General features: G+C 36.4%; 2 protein-coding genes across 2 annotated transcripts; one reads left to right on the top strand and one right to left on the bottom strand.

Moving 5' to 3' along the window:
- Nucleotides 1–349: 349 nt before the first annotated feature.
- LOC125492674 (uncharacterized) lies at nucleotides 350–6,137 on the bottom strand. Its single transcript, XM_048635379.1, has 3 exons — nucleotides 5,114–6,137; nucleotides 1,161–4,341; nucleotides 350–971 (listed from the first exon to the last, which is right to left on the bottom strand). Exons 1-3 carry the CDS (start codon nucleotides 6,135–6,137, stop codon nucleotides 350–352), a joined length of 4,827 nt encoding a protein of 1,608 aa, XP_048491336.1.
- A 17,523-nt stretch (nucleotides 6,138–23,660) lies between these two features.
- LOC104901831 (hypothetical protein) lies at nucleotides 23,661–26,108 on the top strand. Its single transcript, XM_010689456.4, has 5 exons — nucleotides 23,661–24,136; nucleotides 24,416–25,216; nucleotides 25,358–25,437; nucleotides 25,558–25,629; nucleotides 25,778–26,108. Exons 1-5 carry the CDS (start codon nucleotides 23,810–23,812, stop codon nucleotides 25,983–25,985), a joined length of 1,488 nt encoding a protein of 495 aa, XP_010687758.2. The 5' UTR covers nucleotides 23,661–23,809; the 3' UTR covers nucleotides 25,986–26,108.
- Nucleotides 26,109–26,183: the final 75 nt, after the last annotated feature.

Here is a 26,183-nt window from a genome sequence, read left to right as displayed (position 1 = left end):
AAGAAATTAATACCTTTTGTAATTCTATTATGTCGCAAACTTGTTTATATGTGTTATACTCTTTTGTCAAGGTTCCATATATGGTTTTATTTACACTCATTTGTTTATTGAGTACATATTTTGCAAGGTAACCTTTGATCAAATTTTTCATCAAGTTCTTTCAAACAATCTTCAACTACCTAAATTTTGAGGTTTTTTTTTAACACAAAAGATGGCATATATTTAAAACATCAGTTTGTTACAGCTTCTAAACTAAGCATCCACCATAACCACAAGATTACAACTTTAGATAAAGATGGAGACACCTTCCTACACACAATAAAACAAGACAGCCACCGATAAAACACAGCTAAGCCATGGGATTGACCAATTCTTGCATGTAATCTTTCATCACACATTGAGGAGGAGAAGTATGAGTAGTCTTGTCCACCTCCATATCCATCCCGAATCTAGCGAGCTTGTGAGCTACCATATTCGCATTGCGTTTTGCATGGAGAAAAACTACCACCCAGTTGGTTTTGAGAAGCTTAACAATATCACAAATGATGGCACTCAACTGGTGATGGGGAAGTTGCTCAGCTCTGTCAAGCATAATCTTGAGAGCTTGCGCATCAGTTTCAACCTCAAGTCTAGAGATGTTGTGGTCTTTAGCGAGAGAAAGACCCTCCCTTATGGTTATTAACTCTGCTGCAGCCGGGTTAACAGCGCCAAACTTGATGGAGAAACCCATGAACCAAGACCCATCAGTTCTTCTAATCACCCCTCCACCGCTAGCTTTGTCATTTGCCTTCCAAGAACCATCAGTGTTTAACTTCAAATAGCCATGAACAGGGGGTTTCCAAGCAATTGGGTGCTGAGGATTAGTATTCATCTTGCCCTGATTCTGAAAAACAGTGCGGTTATGAATGTAATCAAGAAAGAAGTGATTATATTGGGAAGAAGGTCTAGCCATGGCTCCTTCAAACACCACCCTGTTACGATTTTTCCAAATATGCCATAAAGCAATAACAAACATTTCTAACCAATCAAGGGATTGTTTGAGATTAAAAGTAATCCAATCGTCCCAATCAAAATTGAAAAAACAGTGAACATCTAAGGCTTTAGCTAAATGGCAATTTTGAAAAATTCCTTTCCAAAGAATAGCAGCATGAAAACATTACCGAAATAGGTGCAAATGAGTTTCCAGATCTTGAACACAACACTGACAGGTAGCATCAAAACCTTGAATTTTTTTTTGAAGGTTAGAAGCAGTGGGTAAAATTTCGTGAGCAACATTCCAGAACAGCATTTTATATTTAAAAGGAACCTTAATCTTCCATAGTTTTGGCCAGAAGTTAGGAATTTGAGAAGGAGTATGAATATTTGGGTTGAGTTTTCGATAGGCAGATTTAATAGAAAAGTCACCATCCGATGAGAACACCCATCTTAACTCATCCTGGACGGAAGATATTGTAGGCAAGGGAATAGCCTTGATTTCCTTAATAATCTCCTGGGGTAATAAATAGGCAATCTGATCAAGAGACCAAGTTCTATTTTTAATTATGTGGGCTACCCTCCAATGAGCTTTTGAATCCGGAATAACAATGTCAGGGCACTTATAAAGAGGTTCCCTCCCAACCCAATGATGGTACCAAAGTGAAATATCCTCCCCATTCCCAACATTCATAATAATACCCTGAGCAAGTAAGTCCCTCCCTTTTAAAATATCGCGCCAAATAGTAGACTGAGAGGCATTGGGAATGACATCCATGAAGTTAGTTCCTTTACAATATTTGTTGTTTAGAATTTTAACCCAAAGTTTCGAAGGTTGAGTCAGAAATTTCCAGCCTAATTTAGCCATAAAGCAAAGATTCCAGTGACGTAAATCTCTAATTCCAAGCCCTCCTTCCATCATTGGTCTGCAGACATGATCCCAGGAGGTACGAGAGATATAATGTCTTTGACCAACTTTGTTCCATAAGAAACGTTTAATTTTCTTTTTAAGATCATCAAGAATACCAATGGGCAAGATATTAGTTTGCATTACGTGCAAGGGGTAAGAGTTTAGAACAGATTTTATTAGGGTACATCTTCCAGCCATATTTAAAAGCTTTGCTTGCCACCCCCTTATTTTGTCAGTAGTTTTATCTAGTAAATCTAAGTAGTCCAACTTTCGAAGTTTATTAGGAGAAATATGAACCCCTAGATACTTCCCAAAATTAGAAGAGACAAGCAGACCACTGAAAGAATTTAGAGATTGTCTAACATTATGGTCCATTTTTTTGGGGACAATGATAGTAGATTTAAGCTTATTAAGAAACAAACCTGAGAGAACGCCAAAATCATTGAGAACTTCCATCATTAGGCTCAGATTATCCCAAGAAGCTTTCCCAAATAAGAAAACATCATCCGCATAAAATAAATGAGATAAGCCAATATCACGAGTGATCATAAGAGGTTTCCAAGTTTTAATATCCAATTTTTGTTGTATAAGAAGGGAAAGGCGTTCCATACAAAGAACAAAGATATAGGGAGATAAAGGATCCCCTTGCCTAATACCTCTCGAAGGACAAAAATCCGGAGTTACCTCTCCATTCCAAAGAACATAAATGGTAGGGGAAGTAACAACACTCATGATCACGTCAACCAGGTGTTTTGGGAAATTAAAACCAACAAGAGTATCTCTAATGAAAGACCATTCAAGACTATCAAAGGCTTTCGTAAGGTCAATTTTTAGGGCCATAATGCTCTTATTTCTTTTAGCACGATTAAACAAATGGGCTACTTCTTTTAGAATAATAATGTTTTCGTCAATGGATCTACCCTTTATAAAACTAGATTGGAGTGGACTAGTCAGATTTGGCATGAGAGTTTTCAAGCGAGTGGCAATGGTTTTGGTTAAAATTTTTAAAATAGTGTTACACAAACCAATAGGCCGAAAATCACCAATTGTAGAGGGAGCACTTTTCTTAGGAATCAAGCAAAGATAGGACTTATTAATACTTTCAGGAATACGACCCTCAACAAGACATTTATTCACAAATGAAACAATAGGCTCATGAAGATCCTCCCAATACTGTTGATAAAAAACAGGTTGAATTTCATCAGGACCTGGACTCTTGATCGGGGACATTGACTTAATCACATGACTAAGCTCCTCTAGAGAGACTAGCTTACCTAAACTTAAAGCGTCTTCTGATGCAAGAGCAACAGGAGAAATGAAGGAGGAATTAAGCAAGCTAGAAGAGTGCTTAGTTGAGAGAATGTCCATGAAGGCTAGGCGAGCCATATTTTTTAGGGTAGAATCGTCATACACCCAAACCCCCCTTGAATCTTGAAGAGCATGAATCTTCCCTTTTGATTTTTTAATTTTCGCAAGCACATGGAAATAGCGGGTATTAAGATCTCCTGAACGTTGCCAATCAAACCCCGCCTTTTGGGCCCAAACCCGCGTTTCAATCAGATGGATTTCATTAAGATCATTGAGCAATTGAATTTCCAGATTAGAAAGAAAGGAAGAATTACAACGAGCTAAAGCAATTTGAATGCCATTTAACCTAGCATAGATGCGTTTTTTCTTTTGAAAAAGGTTCCCAAAAATGCGGCAATCCCAAGATTTAATATTATTTAGGAAATTATCTCTACCAGCTAAAAAATCAACAGGAGAGTTAAGCCAATTATTGATGAAAAATTTTTTAAAGTCCGGATGAGCTAACCAAACCTCTTTGCATCGGAAGGGATACATCTTTTGGTTTGAGGAAGAAGAAAGATTAAGATTAACACAAACCGGGCAATGGTCCGAATAGGACCTAGGAAGGTGACTTACCTGTGTTCCTGGAAATTCAGAGATCCAGGTATGGTTAGCCAAGGCCCGATCAAGTCTCTCTCTGATAAGAGCAACCCCTTCCCTTGCATTAGTCCAAGTGAACGGGTTACCGTCAAACCCGAGATCAACCAAGCAAGCAGCATCCATGAAGGAATTTAAGGCCTTACACTGAGAATTACGGAACGCCCTACCTCCGGACTTTTCTGCCTGAGTTCTAACCTCATTTAGATCCCCTACAACCATCCATGGGGTCTGATCCGGCGGAAGATTTTGCTCCATGTTCTTCCAAAGCTCATGACGTTCTCTAGCCGTGCTAGGAGCATGCATGCCCGTGATAAGAGCTTCCGAATGATTAGGGCTGAACTTAAAGAGAGAATGAAAATAGTAGGGAGATACCTCACTCCAACTCACAAGTTCAACCGAATTCTTCCACATTAACCATATCCCTCCTTTCAGGCCATGAGGAGGAATGGCTTTGAAATCGTCAAACCCAAGTAACCTAGTAACTTGACGAGCCCGACATTCCTCGGCCTTGGCTTCAAAAATAATAAAGATGGATGGTTTATTCAACCTGACTACATCCCATGCATGAGGTACAAAAGTATTATTCGAGGCTCCCCGAACATTCCATACGATAATCTTCATATTTAGGTTAGGAAGGGGTGATAGAGAACCAGAGCTATTTTGAACTATCTCCTTCCCTTTCCTCGATATTTGAGGTATAAACTTTTCCCAATTTTTCCAAATCTGCGACATTCCCAAGCTCCATGTGTCCGTTAAGCTGATCGGAGTTATCATCGCATTTATCTCCAACTTTTCCTTCACAAACAAGGAGTGTCGAGTTTCTAATTGAATTCCCACTACCTCTCTTTGAATGTGGAACATAATGATGTTGAATTTGGTCGACTCTAGGTCTAGCCCGTGACTTTTTAATAACAAGGGAAAGGTTGGAATGTTTAAAGGGGGGGTTGCATGGCTCTTAAACCTACTGCTGGAGGACCCGGAGACCTCGCAAGAGAGAGAAAGGATGGGTTTGAGGGGCATAAGGATTTGAGGGAGGATAACATCATTTCCATCTTGGATGATGTGAGAGGACACTCGATGGAGCTCCAGAGAAGAGGTTGAGGGTGAGCCGGATAAAGGTTGAGAAGTGTCGGAGGAGATGGGCGAGAGGTTTTCAGAGCAGTGGGAGGAGGAGGGGGGGAAGTGCGAGAACGGTTGGCGGAATGCTAGTGATCGAAGAAGAGGAGGAGATGAGAGAGAAATTGGGGGTTGGGGAGGTGGAAGAGACACATTGGATGGAAGTACTGGGTTCAACGAAGAGGTTGACGGAGTTTTCTCTGAAGATGAGCTCTTTTCCATTGGAGAGAGAAGACAAAGGAGGAGAATTTTCAGTGGAAGATGAAGGATTTTGCATGTGAATATCTTGTAACGTGGGGGATATATTATCAACTGAAGAATTAGATTTCTCAACTGCCATGTGGAGGATCTGGGTAGGGTGACTGTTGCTGGGAATTGAACAAGAGGGAAAAGACGGAAGAGGAATAGGTACTGGAGAAGTATTAGAAGCCTCGATATTTGAATAATCAGCATTGATTCCCTCAAAATCTTTCTGAGAAGCATTATTGCCCTTGTCTAAAACTCTCCAAAAATTATTAGTGGAGACGCCATTGGAAGAAGAAAGGTTATTTGTTTTTTTTCGGGCTTCGGACGAAACAGGAGCGAGAGTAGGAATGGGAAGTTTCCCTTTATTAGAACTTTTTTGTTTTTGGGCTTGAGAATTGAAGTTAGAAAATCTTTTACGGTGTGAGACCATGGTCCATGGCCCAAATTCCTCCCCTAAACTCTCCTTAGTAGAAACTTTCAGTGGGCTAGGAGGATTCCTAGTTGGACTTTGCAACTTCTGATTATTTGAGACAAATGTCCCCCCATCATCTTTTGCATTGGAAACACCTGTATCAATATTCTGAGAAGAATACAACTGAGAGCCATCTGTCTCTTCCCCACTTCCTGACTCATGCTGAGCCATGACAGCTTTTCCTTTGGATTCAGTGCACTGGTTTTTCTGATGACCAATCCTACCGCAAACGAAACATAGAGAATGAAGATTTTCATATAGGATCACTTGCCATTGATTTCCAATCCAAATTTTGGAGGTAATGGGCTTTGAAAGATTAATTTCGATACAAATACGAGCATATCTGGCTCTTGTGAGATGATTGGTAGCATAGTCGACACGAATTGGCTTACCCAATTTACTTGCTATGGTGAACAGAGCTTCTTTGTCATAATATTCAACAGGTAATTCTGGGAGGTGAATCCAAACTGCCATGGAACTAAAAGGATTATGAGTTGGTCTGAAATTTGGTTGCCATTGAGTAACCATTAAGTAGTGATCTAACACATACCATGGACCGCCAAATAAGGCTCTCTCATAATCATCCTGAAGACTGAACCTAAAAAGATATGTGTCCTTGCCTAAGGCTATGTTCAGTTCACCTTATTTTTGCTTATTTCAGATCTAATCAGATCAGTTCAGATCAGATCAGAAAAAATAAGTTCAGATCAGATCAGATCAGTTCAGTTCAGATTATGCTTATATTTAAAAATCATTATATCTTTCATTACATATTAGTAAAAATTATAATAATTGAATATTAATAAAGTACTCATTGAGACGAATCAAACAAGACCCCACATGACTATATTTTTTCTTCTATATTGAGAAAAATCTAAAAGATAAGATCTTGTAATCAGATCAGATCAGATAAGTTCAGATCAGATCAGATCAGATCAGATCAGAAAAAATAAGTTCAGATCAGATCAGATAAGTTCATATCAGAAAATTTCAGGTGAACTAAACATAACCTAAATCAATAACTTCGAGAGTACCACGAGGTTTCCACATCAACCTCACTCTTTGAGTGATGAAGGAGGGCCTTACTGAAATGCCCAGACATTTCTCCATCAAAGTTAAACCCCAAGGCTTACGAAGCTGGGTTAACTTTTCTTTCGAAAATTGGACAACATTAACACCAGTTGGAGCTTCTAATTCCGGCTCATCCCATTCCATGGAGCTGAGGTAAACAGCTTTAGCTTCGGGAAACCATTGGGATGAGCTAGAAACTACTTCTTTGAACGAAATTCTATCAGAACTAATCTCTGAACCAACCACTTGAGATTTAACTCCATCCATATCAGATATACCATGAGAATCATCCGGAGGAACCTTATCTTGGATGCTGCTTGAATGCATGGACTAAACAACGGAGATCTCTAAAAAATTGACTCCCAAGGCCTCTAGGTCAAAGACCTAAAGATAATCCCCAGTGATCAAAATTTTTTAGAGAGAGAGACTCTAAATCTAGAGAGAGAGCTATACAAATATGGTTTATGTTCAACTAGAAAGGTGAATGATTTCCACCTAAATTTTGAGTTCGTTGCACATTTTTGTTTCACTCTAGGGGTAGTTTCCATATTAAATTGAGGATCTTATTTCAATTGGAAATTTCATGAAAATACAGCTTGTAATTGGTAATGAAATGTGCATAATTGAATAGTTTTTCAGCAAAATTGAAGCTTTGACATGATTAATGTATAACATAGTATATACTTCAATTCGTATTGGAAGTCCCAAGTTTGAAACACTTTCGATTTTGAAAAAGCCCTAATTTCTTAAGGGCTCAAGTTTCCAAAATTGAAACTTAAATATTAATTTTAGTTGTTGATATTGACAAACTTTTGTAAATTCAATGAACAATAATTCTAAACCTCCTAATTCAGACTTGTGAAGATTGATTTGAAATTTGTATAAATATTGACAAATTGTGTTTGAAGTTTGATGAAAGAGGCAATATTTAAAAAAAATTAAGGGAAAGATGCGAGGAAATAGGGGAAGCAAAAGTGGATCCCACTTAATGTAAAAATTGGATGAACCCGTTTAAAGGTAGCAAAACCAACAATTTCAAATAAAAAAAAAAATTACAAGTAGTTAAATTAGAAAAGAAATTAAAAAAAAGATAGTTATTTCAAAAAGATAATAGAAGAAAGGTAGCAAAATCCAAAATTCCTCAACAAAAGGAAAACTAGTACATGGGGTTCGATCAATGACAAATTTTTAAGCGACAAAGTCTAATCCAGTGACAATTCTTGCAAAAATTCAAAGCGTCTAAAATCACCACTTTAATTTTTTATTTTTTATTTTGATAAGGAGAGAAAAACTTAAGAGACCCCATCAATCTGGAGCCAACCTAAAACATCCTTCCGGATGAGGAGAGAAAATTCACGTAAGGAGGAAACGAGTATAGCAGCGAGGAGCACGCTACGAGTGACCCTTGTAAGCCATGAAGTCCGCTGCCTGGTTAGCCTCCCTAAAAATGTGAAACACCCACTCCATCTATTAGCTCAAGTCTAATATATCGACTCTAGTGTACTACCTAAAGACATCAAAAGGACTAGAAAAAAGACTTAAGTTTAAATGGCGAAATGTTCACTTATTGTTTTTTAGTCTTTTTTTTCTCTAAATTTTTTTATGTTCACTTTCAAAAATTATCATATATCCATAGTATATATTGTATATTCAAAATCTATCTTATCCATCTATGATTTTTTTGTACATCTTAAAACTATATTTGCACATTCATAATGATTTTTGTATATCTTGCATCCATTAGTTTTCTTGTACATAAACTATGCTTGTACATCCAAAATGTAAGTTTTTACATCTAACACATCCAAAAATTATTCTAATATATCCATTATAGTAGTACTTTCTCTATTTCATCATAGTAATTTTATGCTCAAATTTGGAATAGTCTTTCATTCATTTAGATATTATATTAATTTCCGCACCAAAATTTTCAATCTCAATCATTAATATATGCTACATGTGGGAATGTCATCTAGTTTAGTCGATAATGTCTTATAAGAATAGTACCCAAAATCTTATTATATTCATCATTTCGCTTAGTCACTCTCTAACAATAATAACAACAAATAAAAACATATGTTGTATGGATTGTCTTCTCTTATTAATTTTTTTCTTGGAAATTAAGGAATGTTAAGGCATACAACTAGACATTTAAAGTGTTGTTTGGTTGGAAGCTATTTTCCTTGGAAATACAAATTCTAGGAAATACATTATGGGTGTTGTGTTTGGTTGGAGGGAAATGGAAGAAGCATAGGAAATACAAATTCCAAGGGAAATAGAATTTCCCATGAAACATAGGAAATCACTCACCAAGCCCCTCCCCCCCCCCCCCTGGTGAGTCATTTCCTAGGAAATGCAATTTCCTATGGTGTCAACCAAACAATTTTGTCTAATTCCTAGGAAATTAACAAGGGAAAAAATTTCCCAATGAAATGTAAATTCCCATGAAAAATTATTTCCCATGTGAACCAAACGAGGCCTAAATATGATGTTGGAGTATGGCTTTATTTAAAATTACTAAAATGATAAGAATTGATACTCCATAGAGAGGATCTAATTAATTAAAGAGGAAACTACCATAACTTGATTTTCTATACATGACCAAAGGTAATAATCTATATTAGCTTTTTATGCACGCGATGCGTGCGATACATTGTTGGACATAACTGTTACTTGGTAGTAAAATAAACCAAAAACGAAAACTCGTATATTTAAGTTCATCTTCATTTTGTGAATGAGATTTTTTGAAATACTTACAAATAGTATTTATAAACAATTAAATAAATATATATCTAAGATAATAGAACTAACTTAGAGTATTAAGATAAATCTAAGTTAGCCGACTATCATGTAGCATAACAATTTTAAGTCAATTACTATATCAATTAGCATTACAATTTTAAGTTAATAAGATACATAACAATTTACAATTTTAAGTCAAAGCTCTAAATATCCATTTAAGACAAAAAGGTAGAGGTGAGATAACACTGCACTAAAACATTATGCTACTTTAAAATATAGCTCTCAACGTTATATAATTGTTGTTGCATTTTGTATGCAGCTATTATAGCTTGATTTTTGTTGGTTATTATAGCTTGATTTTTTATTGGTTATTATAGCTTGATAGAAATAGATATATTGCACTAAAATGTTAATATTCACCCCATGTGTCCCATGACAAAAGAGACATATTACTCAGTCTACTCTATCTCTCTCTTCAATTCTTCAACATTAGCTACTGACAAAAAAATTTCACTGACTACTCTCCCATTTTTATGTCATTCCTTTTATTTCTTGAACAAACCCATATTCGCTCTACTACTGAACCCATATTTCTCAAACACAAATCAAATCACTACTTCCCCTGATTCAATTGAACATCGGATCTTCATCAATTTCCCCAAATCAAACCACTACTCCCCCAATTCACATACCTATATATCTAAATATCCAATATTTTTTCTCTCTATATTTAATTGAACATCATCTTCATCAATTTCCCCCAAATCAAACTACACTCGTTTTTCTCTGTCTCTATATATTCAATTGAGACCGTCGATTAATAGCTAAGGATTATCTCAAGCAAGTCATGGCGCAAGCTCTACCGTTTATTATGAAATTCAATTTCCCCCAAATTAAGGTTTATGTTGATATTCGATTACAGGCATAATTTTTTGATTTTAATATATGAGTTTAAGTATTATTTTTCTCAAATTCTTTTTAATATATGGCCACAAAAACAATTCGAGTTCTCATATTTTGGTCGAAGTTTCATTTTTTTTTTTTTGAGTATTTATGAGTAAGTTTAATTTTGAATTTCAACTATTTTCGAATTAAATTCTAAATAAACTATAATTTAAGTTTAATTTTTTTTGAAAAAAACCTAATACAGCACATTTTTAAGAGTTGGTGTAGTTTGAGTTTAATTTACTCGAACATATTCCATATTATTAAGATTTATTGAACATAGAATAGTACACATAACTTTATTTTCAATAACTAACTGCCTACCTGATTGATAGTAAAGAATCGGCAAAATTGAAAGTTCCATATTTGAGAATGTCGTGAAACTCCAATCTATGAAGAAAACTGTTTTTTTTTTTCTTTTGGAATTTGTGCTTGTAATTGAGTTTGTGTAATGTTGTTGTGCCGTGTAAATTTTTTTGTTATGTATATGGTATTAATGTTTTGGTAAGTTATTGATAATGAATCTTTTTGATTGATTTTTTTTATTGGCACGTTTATTTGATTGAACATTATATCAGTTGATTGGGTTAAAAGAGATTTGATTAATTTTTTTGTTTTGGCAAGTTTGTGCGTTGATCGTTTGATTAGTTGCCAGAAGGGTTGTTTGTGGAATGTTGTGAGGGGCATTTAAGTAAATTCCAAGGGGGACACCATTATTTCCCTTAACTTACATAATAGAGATATAATACATTTATTGATAGTTATAGCTTAAATATCTTTAATTTTGCAACATAATTTTAAGTCTTATATATGTTATTCTTTGTACCATTTAAATATATGTTATATATTATTCTTTGTACCATTTTGCACCCAAAAACACATTATATATCACGACAATTATTACATGACATTTTCCAAAAATATAATATGATATGCATGGAAAGCAAACCATAATGCGAGGCACATGCATGCAAATGGTTGGTGACTGGAGATCTTGAAAGGACTTTAAGCTGATTCCTTAACTTTTGGATGCTTTAAAATATATGAAAAATGTTAGGTAGCAATCTGAGTTTTCTAGTGTACGTTAATAGAATCTGATCTCTAGAAGTAAGTCTTTTATTAGGGAAAAAATCATTCCTCATAGAACTCATAAATCATAATTTGGTGAGGATGAAAATAAAAGTATGGCAAATTTGATTTGATTTGATTGGTATATGAATCATGTACATTAAACTTGTTAGAACCGGACGGAAAATATTTTTTTCATTGTCAAGTGGCTTCAAATTAATATTAAGGTGTGTTCTTTTTACCTTATAAAATGAAATTTTATTATTTCTAATAAATTTAGATAAGTTCAGTGTAATTATGTTCAGGAAATTTTTGGTAAAATGAACGCACCATTATTATGGTTATTCAAAATTTAGTGAAGCAGTTGAAGGATTTGTTCTCGATCAAGTGTAACAAACTAAATGTATATGGACAAATTATGGAGATAATATATTCCATAATATTAGGTGACCTTAACATTTTGCTAGAAGCTAATTGCGATTTTTTGAGCTAGTATAATTGGGCCAATCACAAATATATATTGGGTCCTATAACCACACACAATGTGACAATCCTTGGATATTACCCAAATCCATTTGTGAAATGGGTTGGATGATTTTAGATGGGTGGAGTGAGAATATGAGATGTAACTCATGAGTTTATTAAGCGCATAATGTGTTATGAGGCAAATAAAGCCTCATGAAGCACCTCTTTGTAATCACCTTATTGTCAGAATATGATAATCCCTTGAGTGAGGCTATTCCATTAATTAACCATATATACTAATACAAACTAGGGTTTACAAGCAAGGATAGTAAATAAGGAAAGTAAGATACACAAAATATTTACATATTTAGTAATATAACACTCTCTTTCTCGTTTAATTAATTCGAATTTTAATTGATGTAAGTTTTTATGATGTAAAAAAAAATTCTTAAAACACAGAACCACCTCAAAAAATATCGATCAATGAAAAACGAAGAAAGAGAACAATTGCAAACAAAAAAAATCATGATACAATACGACAACCATCACCGGCCATCTGATATCGTTCACCAAAAGTATTTGATTAGAAAGCAATAATAATGTTGGGAATAAAATTCTAGCCAAGAGCCACCTGGAGGACGAAACAAAGGGAGTAGTGGAGTACTAGTCTTTTCATTCGTACATGATACAGATAGAAACATTGCTTTTTTTTTTTTTTTTTTTTTAAATTAAGTCAGTCCAAAGGCTAACCCTTACAAAACTGCTAGTCTATAGGAAACACCAACACATTGGCTGGTAAGGCATGCATAACATGCAAAGGAATACCCCAGCATAATACTGGGGGTAGAGGTGTTCATCGGGCCGGGTTCGGGCCGGGCCGGGCCGAAGTGAACCGGGCCGGGCCGGGCTATGGTCAAAACAACATCGGGCCGGGCCGGGCTTAAGCCTACGAGACCCGGCCCGGCCCAGCCCATTATTTCTGTAAGAACATACTTTTACCAACTCATCTTAAAATGTAAAATGTCAGACCAACAGCAGCAAGAACATACTTTTACCAATCATAATGAAGCAAAATCAGCCAATCACCCATTGATTAGTAGCTACTTCAATGGTATCACATATATTATACGTCTACTAACAGCACAAATGAAATCCAAGTCTGATTTGCAACAATTCAATGTTTAGTCTAAACAAAGCTGGAATTGGAAAGCATTAAGACACTAAGTGAACAGCCTAGAACAAAAGTCTGCAAGTTAACATGAACTAGCAGGAGCTTTCTTTGCAGCCTCAGCTGCTGCCTTCTCTGCTTCAATCTCTGCAACAATGGCATCAATCTCAGATTCCTCAAGCTGATGCAGACCTGCTTTCGTCATCACAACAACTTCTAAGTTCTTTCCTTCACTTTCAACCACCTGTATAAAATTTGCACTAAAATCAGACACTAACTTGGCATAAAGAACTCCACAAACTTAAAAGGAAATACCAATACATCTAAAATCAGAAAAAAAAAACAACAGCACCCATTTCTCCACGCTCATTCGCCTTCATAATCCCTTCATCTCCACTCGATTTCTCGTTCTCTATCAAAAATCAGAGAATTATTTTGTGGACTTCAAACATATTGGAAGCATAGTATAAATCAGATATTTCTACATTCACACAAAAAAAAAGTTATTGAAGACTAAAGAAATTTATTCAAGACTTAAGAGAAATTTACCTAATGGAAAAGGCTAGTATCATCATCCTCTTCTTCATTTAAATCCTCGTCACAAGAATATGGGTCAGACTCCAAGTCTACAGAAATACCATGCTCATCACGGCGCCAATCTTGGACACACACTAGTGCTTGCACAGTCTTTGGCTTCAATGAACTCCTAGTAGGAGATATAATTTTCCCTCCAAGGCTAAAAGCCGATTCAGAAGCTACTGTACTAACCGGAATTGTTAGTAGATCTCTTGCCATTTTTGAAAGCTCCGGAAATCGAATTGCATTTTGATGCCAAAATTCCAATACATCCAATTCCGAGTTCATGTCAAGTGCCTCATCCTCCAAATATACATCAAGTTGTGACTTTCCAATTTGCGTACTAATACTTCTTGGATTGTAGCTATTGTAATCCTCAAAATAGTTTTGGCCTAACCCACTACTAGGAGGAGAAGGAGCAACAATAGGAGAAATAGATGATTGCAATTTATATTCGTTATACAAAGTTTTCAAAGTAGTTAAGATTTCTCCTACTTGTATCATACCATCCTCTTCACCAAACAACTTTACCAAACAATATTCCACAAACTTTATTTTAAATCTAGGGTCAAGAACGGCCGCACAAGATAGGATCACATTATACTCGGACCAATACTTGTCAAACTTCACTAACATAGGTTCCACTGCACTAGATAGAAAAATATGTGGGCCTTTTGCCGTCTCAATCAAGCAACGATGAGCCATCCACGCCCCCTTGAAGTACAAATTGGAGGTCGGGGAATTAACAGCCGAAAACATACAAGTGACATCATAGAAAATATTTAAGAACCGGTGAAAAACAAACAAGTTTTCCCATTCCGACTCTCGAGGCACATAAAACTTGAAATTAGAGCTCACCAACCCCAAATGAATAAACACATCCTTGTAATAGAGTATGTTATCAAGCATCTTAAAAGTGGAATTCCAACGAACTTTCATATCCAAATTAAGTTTCCTCTTAACATCCAAATCAAAGTTCTTTTGAGCAGTGTCATAAAATTCTTTACTTCTCGATGAAGATCTTGTGACCATTTTCACTAAGTTCCTAATGTTGTCTAAAATGCTTGCAATAACATCCAAACCAGATTGAACAATCAAATTAATAATGTGTGCACAACATCTAATATGCAGAAAAGATCCATCACTAAACAACAATCCCCTTAAGAAAAGACGAGTTTTAAATGACTAATCATTGTATCGTTATAAGTAGCATTATCCACTGTCACACTTAACACTTTGTGCTCTATTTTCCATTGAATTAAAAACATGAAAATCTCCTCAGAAATGCTTTGTCCATCATAGGGGGGTGAAAGGCCTCTAAACCTAAGAATCAACTTGTGTAATTTCCAATTACAATCAACAAAGTGAGCCGTAATGCAAATATAATGTTGCCAAGTATGTGATGATCTCCAATTGTCAGTAGTAAAACAAATTCGGCCAGGAGCATTCACTAACATATTTTTTACTTTCTCCCTATCACAGTAATATAATGAAAAAAGATCTCTAGTGATGGTAGCTCGACTACATGTCTTAAAATGAGGGGTTGCTTTAGACATCATCCGTCGGAAACCTTTTTCTTCAACTGTTGAAAAAGGATGAGCCCCTTCCACAATATAGAGTAAAATTTCTTTTCTTAGCTCATTCATATCAAACACAAATTCACCCTCTTCTCTACTAGTACCCCCTCCCCAAGTGCAAGTCCAAGAGGTCTTAACGAACAACTTTCCAATAGATGACGCTTTAAATGAGATGTTCCACTATTAGGGCCAGCAGCTAAGCCAAGTTTGCAATGAATACAAGTAGCTATTCTCTCACCTTTTTCATTCATCCCTTCAACTAACTCAAGCCACACCTTCGATGTCTTCTTCCTCTTGGGTGCCGGACCGGAATACTCGCTATATCCATCCTCTGTTGGCCTTGACAATGGTTCACTGTCCATATCGATCTACAAATCCATAAAACATGAGTTAGTGCATACTAAACAAATACCACCAGGAGAGTAGTTTAGTAGCATTTTCTTAGAATCGAGACTTACAGCAAGTATAACAAATTAAAGCTACAAATATTACCTATAGCACATTATTAAGTCGAAATTGCATATCAAATATAACTGTCTAGTGCAACAAATAAAACATAACAGATACCATATTCACATCAAACAACACAAATCATAACATCTGGCACCATGATTTATTATTCACATTACAATCTACAATTTAAAATCATAATAATCTAACACCAGATAAATCATCTAATCCCAGAAAATTGTTTGATTGCGATTCGGAGTGTGCTCAAATGCTGTTAATGAATTTTTTTTTTTCCTACCATTTAAGCTTCATTAAAGCTCACTTGTCCAAGAATCAACAAAAATGATTTCCTACCACATGTTATATGTTTATTGAGCTGTAGCAGAAATTGCTGCTACTATAATAATTTGGAGTGAATTAGCTTTTATTGAGCTGTAGCAGAAATTGCTGCTACTATAACATAATTTCGATCCAATACTAAAATCAACTCACGGAAAAAAAAATGAAATGAACATTTTACAAACGATGAAAAATATAGTGAGCAGCAGATCTAAGATAGTGAAGTAAAACCCAGTAAAAAAAGCAAGTCAAAATAAAATAGACATAATTACACGAAAATAAACATAAGATTATCCCCTTAAAAAAACTCAAATTATAAACAAGTAAAAAAACTCAAATTATAAACAAGAAATGAGATGTACGTACCTTTGATGGCGAAAAACAGAAATTCAGCTTTTCTGAATCATTTTAATCTTCATAAGAAACAGAAATTCGTATTTAGGGTTAGACTTACCTAAAATTGAGGAACGAAAAAAAAATCAGAGAAAAGAAGAGGAGAGAGAATTTTAGGGTTTATGATTTGGGGAAAAATTGGGGAAAAAAAAGGGACAAAAATCGAAATTGAAAGAGGGATTTAGGGTTTTAGGAGAGAGAAAATGAAAGAAATGAAATAGACGTGAGTTATTAGGAGAAAGAAATGGAAAGTGGAATTGAAAAATAAAAAAAATGGGTACCCATTCTAAACCCTTTAAAGCCCATTTAAAATCCTTAAAAGCCCTTACCCAGCCCTACTAATAAATAACCCATCTGAAACCCATTCAAAAACTAAAAAAGACAACCCTAACCCTTTTATTGATGGGCTGGGCTCGGGGTGCCATTGGGCACCCGGCCTAGTGAACACCTCTAACTGGGGGTAAGGATCGAACCCAAAACGGACTTTTAGTATGGGATTGGATGACTCAATAAGGAGGGGGGAGTTTAGCCCACTTACAAGCTAGGAGGTTCCATCCTAAAACCAATTGGTGATAAGAGGAGTAACTCCTAATCTTATAAAGTGGTTTATTCTCTCCTCTTTCTTCAATATGGGACACTCACAAGTGGGCATTTAATGGATTTCAACACTATTGGTCTTATGGTTGTATCTCAAAATTATTGCAAATTTTGATTTTGGCACAATTTTTTATTAAGGGGTCTACTTAAGAAAGAAAATAGAAATAAACCTAACCAAAAGAGGTATTTATCAGATGAAATTGAGACATCCAAAAATAATATAACCGTTGAGGTAACTGAAGGTAGGAATTGAGACATACTGAAGGTAGGAATTGAGACACCCCTAAATCCCCTCCCTCCTCTTAAATTCCAAACAAATATGTGGGGGTAGGAATTGAACCCTAGACCTTGTTAGAAAAGATGAAAAAGTTCACCACTTAAACCAACCTCAATTCCTACCTTCAGTATTACTTGTGCGTACATTCTCTTCACGTAACATTCACTTGTCATAACTCATAATATAAACTTATCCACACAACATTTCTACAATACCTAGCTTAGTTGGCTAAAATCTTAAAAGATGATATTTAATCTAAGATCAAATTGTAGGAACTAAAACCGCTAACAATATAAATTTAACTTATCTGAAAACCGTGGCGTGAAGAATTCACTGCCCTAAAGTTGAATTTGCCCCGCTACAACACACGGCCTCTTAGCAATCAACCTCCAGGGTTACACGGTCTCTGAGATTCAGTGTAGATGGAAAAACAGATTGAGAACGATCTTGAATATTGCCCAGAAAGAATTTTCGAGAGAGGAAGAAAAGGTGTTTATGATTTTCTGTGTGTTAAGAGAACAGTAACCTACGTATTTATAAAAGGATAATAGGGTTAAAACGTGGTTACCAGCCGACTTAGTGGGAGGAGATAATGGCCCGTAATTAGGAAATAACGGCTCATTAAGGGAGGAAATCCGGGAAAAAACGGTAACCTAGTTACTGGCTAAAAACAACATATTTTTAACCCAAAACTTTAGTTAAGTTAAGCCCAAGGCCCAAGGCCCAAGGCCCAAGGCCCATGGCCCATGGCCCGGACCGGGCGCGCGCGCGTGTGGTGACTCCACTCACCACATGCCCACTAAAAGTCCTTTGTCACACAACTCAAAGGGTATAGAAAGTGTAATGTATATAAACCCTTACACTACCTATTATTCTATCAATGTGGGACTCTTCAATTCTCTTTTGAAGCAACTCTTGAGTTTCCTTCACAATCATTTATTATAAACTCCAACAATCCCCACATGATTCAAAAGAGAAAACAGGAAAAAACAGGGTGAAAACAGATGATCTGGGCAATAGATACTGAGTTTTGAAGTATCAATGTCTTATGGACTTGAATTGACACTCAGTGCATACAAATATGTCTTACTGTCATAAGAGGTAGATTTCTCTTTGAACCTTTCATGATGTTAGCAAAACATAGTTGCGCACTCAACCTTTTTCAAATCAAGATACGTTCTCGCAAATATAATAAGATGCCCCACAATTAGCCTGGATTCTCGTGAATGCTCTAGAGAGCCTAACCTTTGGACTCTCATAGGGGATTGGGCGTAACCCCCACATTCACATAGGTAAGTTCATCAAGTTTGTACTGTCACAAACCACCTCAAATAAGGCTATGAACTTATTAAGAGCTTATACTCAACCTTACACATATAACAGTAATTTAAAACAAAATACTACATCACTTTTATTAATAGGAATGGTAGTAGTACATATATCTTGAGTTGTTTTGTGATTTCGTTTGACCCTTTGAACTTAGGAATTCCTAAGAAGGGTATCCATCACAATTCACTCACCAATAGGCTTTAAACCCATTCCTTGTGCTGACTCCAGCACCATTTTTCTACAAAGGCCTTTGGTGAGAGGATCAGCAATATTCCTCTCTGATTTTACATACTCGAGTGACAACACATTTTCTCTAATTAGATTTCTAACTATGGCATGCCTTAAGCGAATATGCCTTCTCTTTCCATTATAGGCTTGATTATTCGCTACCCCAATTGCTGCTTGCGAGTCACACCGCATAGAAACTGATGGAGCTGGCTTCCCCCACAATGGAATATCAGCAAGCAAACTCCTTATCCATTCAGCTTCTTGACCTGCCAATTCTAAAGCAATAAACTCAGATTCCATTGTAGATTTGGCAATACATGTTTGTTTTGATGATTTCCATGATATAGCTCCTCCAGCAAGAGTGAAAACATAACCACTAGTAGATTGTATCTCATCATTATCCGACACCCAATTAGCATCACAAAATCCTTCAAGAACACAAGGTGTCCTTTGATAATGTAGACCCCAATTGGTAGTGCCTTTTAGATACTTCAACAATCTAATCAAGGCAACCCAGTGCTCCCGATTAGGATTGTGAGTATACCTGCTCAATCTACTAACAGCATAAGCTATATCAGGTCTAGTATAATTCATCAAGAACATTACACTTCCAATTATTTTTGCATATTGTTCTTGTGATATACTATCACCTTTATTCTTTTTCAAATGAATACTAGAATCATATGGGGTTTTCACAGGAACACAATCAAATTGATCAAACTTCTTTAATATTTTCTCAATATAATGAGATTGATTTAAAGATATCCCATATGAAGTTCTAGTAATCTTTATTCCAAGAATAACATCAGCCTCTCCTAAATCCTTCATCTCAAAGCAGAATTTAGGAAGCACTTAGTTGTATTTACTACGTCTATATTGGTCCCAAAGATCAACATATCATCCACATATAGACATATGAAAACACAACCAAGTTCATCAATTTTGGAATAAACACAAGCATCAGAATCATTTACCAAAAAACCATTTGAAGTAATAGTTTGATGGAATTTATCATACCATTGTTTTGGTGCTTGTTTTAAACCATACAAAGATCTAATAAGCTTGCATACCTTGTCCTCTTGACCAGGAACCTCACATCCTTCAGGTTGCTTCATATAGATCTCCTCGTTTAACTCACCATTCAAAAATGCAGTTTTCACATCCATTTGATGCACAATTAAATCATGAATAGATGCAAGTGCAATTAAAGCTCTAATGGTGGCTACCTTGGTCACAGGAGAATAAGTATCAAAGAAGTCTAACCCTTGTTTTTGGCGATGCCCTCCAACTACAAGTCTAGCCTTATACTTATCCAAAGACCCATCAGGCTTGCATTTCTTTGTAAAAATCCACCTACTGCTTAATGGCTTACAACCTCTAGGAAGGTCTGTCAAAACCCAAGTGTTATTACTCATAATAGACTCTATTTCACTGTTAATAGCCTCTAACCAAAAACTTGAGTCTACCGATCTCATGGCCTCAGCATAGGTTCTCGGGTTCTCTTCTAACACAAAAGCATTGATATCTTGCTCATCTAAGCACTCTTTTTCAGCTAGAAAGGTAGTAATAAAATCAGGTCCGAAACTAGACTCAGTTCTAGCTCTCTTACTCCTTCTAGGTTCTAAGGTCTCACTAGATGATGCAATGTCACGATGCAAAACAGAAGAAGATGCAGCAGGCAAGCATGATTGCAAACTAACTTTCATAGGAAATATAGCTCAAAAAATTCAACATCTCTTGACTCTCTAATCGGACCAAAACCAGATGCATCCTTAAGAATGAGTCTATATGCAGCACTGTTAGACGCATAACCAATAAAAATACCATCTACAGTCTTAGGTCCAATTTTACTCCTTTGAAAGTCAGGAAGTCCTATACTTTGAGGTATCCCAAATTCGGCTTGAAGCCTTTCCACAATTCATAGGGAGTTTTATCTAACTTCTTATGGGGAACTCGATTAAGGACATAACAAGCAGAAAGGATAGCTTCACCCCACATATTAGTAGGCATACCTGAACTAATAAGCATAGCATTCATCATATCTTTAAGTGTTCTATTTTTCCGCTCAGCTATTCCATTCTGTTCTGGGGTATAAGGAGCTGTAACCTCATGAATAATCCCATTAGACTCACAAAATTTCTTAAGGGAAGTACCATCATATTCTCCACCCCTATCTGATCTCACCCTTTTAATCTTAAGGTCCAATTGGTTCTCTACTTCGGCTTTATAAATAAGAAATTTCTTCTGCCTCATCCTTAGAACTCAATAAATAAACCTTAGTATAACGAGAAAAGTCATCAACAAAATTAATATAGTATTTCTTTCCTCCCCTACTCATGGAATTCTTAAAGTCACCTAAGTCACTATGGACTAACTCTAATAAAGGACACATTTTTGTTGAATGCTTTCTTAGGGTGCTTAGCTTCTACACACACTTCACATTTATCAAAAGAAGTATTGCTAAAGTCAGAAATAAGACTAAGTTGTTTTAGCCTTTTAATAGAGGCAACATTCACATGACCTAGTCTAGAATGCCATAAAGAAACAGACTCAGCAATATAAACAGAAGCAGCAGAGTTTTTATTATCAATAACAACATCCAAAACAAAAAGTCCAGCATTACAAAAGCCTTTACCCACAAAAATACCATTTCTGGTTAATACAAGTTTATCAGATTCAAAAGATAACTTAATCCCAGCTTTGTTTAAAAGTGAACCAGAAATGAGATTTCTGCGGATATCAGGAGCATGCAGGACATTCTGCAAAGCAATGGTTTTCCCGGATGTTAATTTCAGGAAAACCTTTCCTTTGCCTAAAACACTCACAGTGCTTGAGTTTCCCATGAAGATGCACTCTGATTCTGGAACTTTCTGGTATTCCTGGAACGCTTCTTTGTTGGCACAGATATGACGGGTTGCACCAGTATCCACGATCCATTCTGAAACATTGCTTACCAGATTTACCTCGGACACCACAGCAGCAATGACATCATCATCTTCACAAGGTTAGCTTGAGGTTTGCCATCTTTGATTTGACTGGGGTTTCCTTCCTTTGACGGCACTCCTTGGCAGCATGCCCATACTTACCACACACAAAACAGTTACCCTTAAATTTGCCTTTTCCCTTGAAGTTGTTGTTATTCTGCCTGGTACCATGAACTATTTTGACCTTTGCCTTTTGGTCCTTTACCTGCAGCAGTCTTGTTTCCACAAGATTAGCAGAACTAGAAGAATGATCAACTGATTTTCCCTTTATTTGGATACGGTTCTGCTCCTCAATTTTTATATGGGACACTAACTCTTGAAGGGTAAAATCTTTCTGCCTATGTTTTAAGGAATGAACAAAATTCTCCCAAGAAGCAGGCAATTTTTCTAGGAGGCAATTGGCTTGGAAAAGGTCAGGAATAGCCATACCCTCGGCAACAATATCAGCACATAAATGTTCATACTCATGAACTTGATCAAGGACAGGTTCTCATTCATAGAAAATTTCAACCAACGACTACACGCATATTTTTTAGTCCCAAAATCATCAGTCCCATACTTCGCATTCAAACCATCCCAAATCTCCTTAGCATTTTTAGACTTACTATAAATCAGATAAAGGGAAGCAGTCATATAATGCAATAACATCCCACGACATGTCTTATTTCTTTTACGAAATCCCTAACAGAATTTTCAAAGCAACATCAACAGACAAACAATAATCAACACCAATCTGACCCAAGAAAAATTCCATTTTATCAGACCACATCCTATAGTTTTTCCCATCAAAAGGTTCTAACTTTGACATATCAGGGACAAAGGGATTGGTTATAGGAACATCATTTAAAATACGGGTACCTTCATTAGGAATATCAGCAGCCATAGTTCCGGAAAAAAAAAAAATCGAAAAAATTCAACTTTAGAATGTAGGAACTAAAACCGCTAACAATATAAATTTAACTTATCTGAAAACCGTGGCGTGAAGAATTCACTGCCCTAAAGTTGAATTTGCCCCGCTACAACACACGGCCTCTTAGCAATCAACCTCCAGGGTTACACGGTCTCTGAGATTCCAGTGTAGATGGAAAAACAGATTGAGAACGATCTTGAATATTGCCCAGAAAGAATATTTTCGAGAGAGGAAGAAAAAGGTGTTTATGATTTTCTGTGTGTTAAAGAGAACAGTAACCTACGTATTTATAAAAGGATAATAGGGTTAAAACGTGGTTACCAGCCGACTTAGTGGGAGGAGATAATGGCCCGTAATTAGGAAATAACGGCTCATTAAGGGAGGAAATCCGGGAAAAGGCCCAAGGCCCATGGCCCATGGCCCAAGGCCCATGGGCCTGGCCCGGACCGGGCGCGCGTGTGGTGACTCCACTCACCACATGCCCACTAAAAGTCCTTATGTCACACAACTCAAAGGGTATAGAAAGTGTAATGTATATAAACCCCTTACACTACCTATTATTCTATCAATGTGGGACTCTTCATATTCTCTTTTGAAGCAACTCTTGAGTTTCCTTCACAATCATTTATTATAAACTCCAACACAAATCTCGTCTATATCATTTACCTTTGTGACTCTCTCTACATTAAAAAAATCTCCACAGTGTCTAGCTGAGCCATGGTGTGACATGCATAGCCCGGTCTCTGGGCCCAAACTTCTCATGCCCAAAACACACGAGGGAAAGAAAAAAAGAGTGAGGGTCCCGCCAATGTGAGACTATTGCAATTTGCAACGGCTACTTCCATTTCCACATAACCGTTGAGGTAACCGAAAGAAAATTCAAAATCAACATCACCAAAAAAATCATCAACATTTCATAATACTCTGATTCATAACAAACATCTCTCCTTCACCAAAAAATCTCACCATCTAAAACTTAATCTTGTCAATATCTTCTTTTCTTAAGAAAAAAATTACACTTAAAAACATGGGATATACATACACACCAGCATACTACTCATCTTTGCAAGATTCAATCACTTCAATCTGCAAAACAATCCTTCCTTTCTCTTTCAAGAAGCGAAGATTAACAGCAGCAGAACAGAAGCTTTCAAAGCAACAATCTGATAATCTAAAATGGCAGCAAAATTCATACCATCAAATCCTGAATATGATGGGTCTTCAAAAAGAAGGCATTTTAGCTGAAACTGAAGTTTCTGCTTTCAGAACTCACCTCCTTGATACCCTTATCGCTTCTAAGGGACCCCACAATGAGCAGCCTTCTATTCTGAGGGATAAGCTCCTTTTTCTCCAGGTTCGCCTTTTTTATTTTTTTATGACGATTCATGTTAGCCGACCCCAAGTCCTTTTTCGGATTAAGGCTTTATTGTTGTTGTGAATTGCATTAGTTATGTGAGTCGGGACTAGTTGTCCCACATTGAACAAATAGAGAGAGAACGACTAACATTTGTGTTAAGCCTGATGAAGTATCTCATTTTAGCTCACATTTTAATGTATTCTGATAGAAATGTTAAAATGTGGGTGAGCTGTTTTGAATTTAGACAATGAATTTTGAGTTATTTTGTCCAAATAGGAGCTGCTATATGCAAAATGCATATCTGCAGAGGACTACCATGCATCAAAACGGCCGTTGCTACAGAGACTAGCAGTACAAGGAGCCGAGCTCGAGGCGAGGGACGTGATCGTTGGAGGACAGAAACAGCCAGAAAAATCAGAGGAAGAGGAATGGTCGGTTATTGATTTAAAGGACGAGCAGAGTTTGATTAACAAGGATAATTCAAGCTCCAAGAACAAATCTAAGCATGGGGTATCAGCAGTGAAACACATAAAAGATGCAGCCTCAGTTTTCGGGTTTGGGTCTTTCCAAAAATTGGGGAAAACCAAAGAACAGAAGAGTATTTTTGATCTTCCTGCTGCAAGTAGTAATCAATTCCCAGTTGATAATGCAAGTAGTAATCACAATCAAACCCCAGATGATAACCCATTTTGGAATGACACTCACAAAGAGAGTGAAACTGAAACCAAGTCTATTTTTATGTCAGACATCAGTCTAACATCATCAGACTCTGATAAATTTGGTGAGGAGCAATGCCATGGAGTGGAGAAAGGTAAGAGGGGAGCGTTTCGAGCTTTGTTTCAAGGAGATAAATCAGACGAAAGAGAAGCGAAATTAGCTAAGAAGCAATGGGGGTTTGATGGGTTGAAGAAATGGAAGAGGAGTAATGTGGAAGATGATGAAAGTGAAACAACTCCTATGCCACTTAGTGAGAGATCAACTGATGTAAGTGGTGTTTATATGCAAGGTCCTGATACTAAACAGATTAGAAGAAAGCTTATTTCTGATGGTTCTTCATCTGGTTTTTACATTGATAAGGTAACAATAAGGCCAATAACAATCTCATTACTTGTTAAAACCGGATTTTCAATTAGTCAGACTGAGTTCTTTACGAGCTAAACTTATTTTTGCTGATTCAGAAGCAGCACAGTTTTATGCAAGATTGCAATGAATTTTCAGGTTGTAGGGAATAACATAAAGAAGGAGCTGTCGCGAATTCAATCAGAACTGTCAAGCACAAATCCGAACTTCCAGTTTTCGTATGTGTTGTTTCTGAGTTCTGACAGACTTCTTTGTGCTTTCATTGAAGTACATTCTTGTTTGGAATTTGCTTTCTCATACTACTTGTTCTTGTGACTTTTTCCATGCCATTGCTGTAGGAATGATCAAATGGATGCTATCTCCACAAAGCTGCCGGTTGACAAGTCTGATCTTAAGCAATTTTTTCCCAAGTGAGGCCTCTTCAATTCAACTAGAAAAATTGTATATATAGTGAAAACATTTTGATCAGTAACAATCAGAATAATACATGACTATGCATGTCCAATATTTAACGACGTGCTCTCTCTCTCTCTCTGTTGCACGCGTTTGTGGGTGTAGGTCTTGGTGTGAACGATATGGTGACGTGGTGTTGGACGTGGTGAAGAAGGAATTTAAAGATCATGTAGGAGAAATGGAGAATATGCGTAATACTACGTTGGAGAGGAGGTATACCAGCTCCAAGAGATGGACAACTTTTGAGGATGATGAGAATTGCCATCCTAATCGAGTTTCTCCTGCAAACTCTAAAGCAAACTCCTATTTCTAGTTCTTAACAACATGATTTGGCTTATACAAAACTATGTTTGTAAGGGTTAATCTGTATGTATAACTCTTTATCCGATTATTCTAATTCATTATATATACAAGTATATTGAAGTATTGCAATCCCTTCTCCATCTTTTGTGTGTACACTTTTTACTATTTCTATAAGCAACACAACTAGAGATAACTTTAAAAACCTCTA

This window comes from Beta vulgaris, chromosome 8, assembly GCF_026745355.1.
Source record: "Beta vulgaris subsp. vulgaris cultivar EL10 chromosome 8, EL10.2, whole genome shotgun sequence".
Taxonomy (NCBI): Eukaryota; Viridiplantae; Streptophyta; class Magnoliopsida; order Caryophyllales; family Amaranthaceae; genus Beta; species Beta vulgaris.
This window is presented reverse-complemented; position numbering and strand designations above follow the sequence as displayed.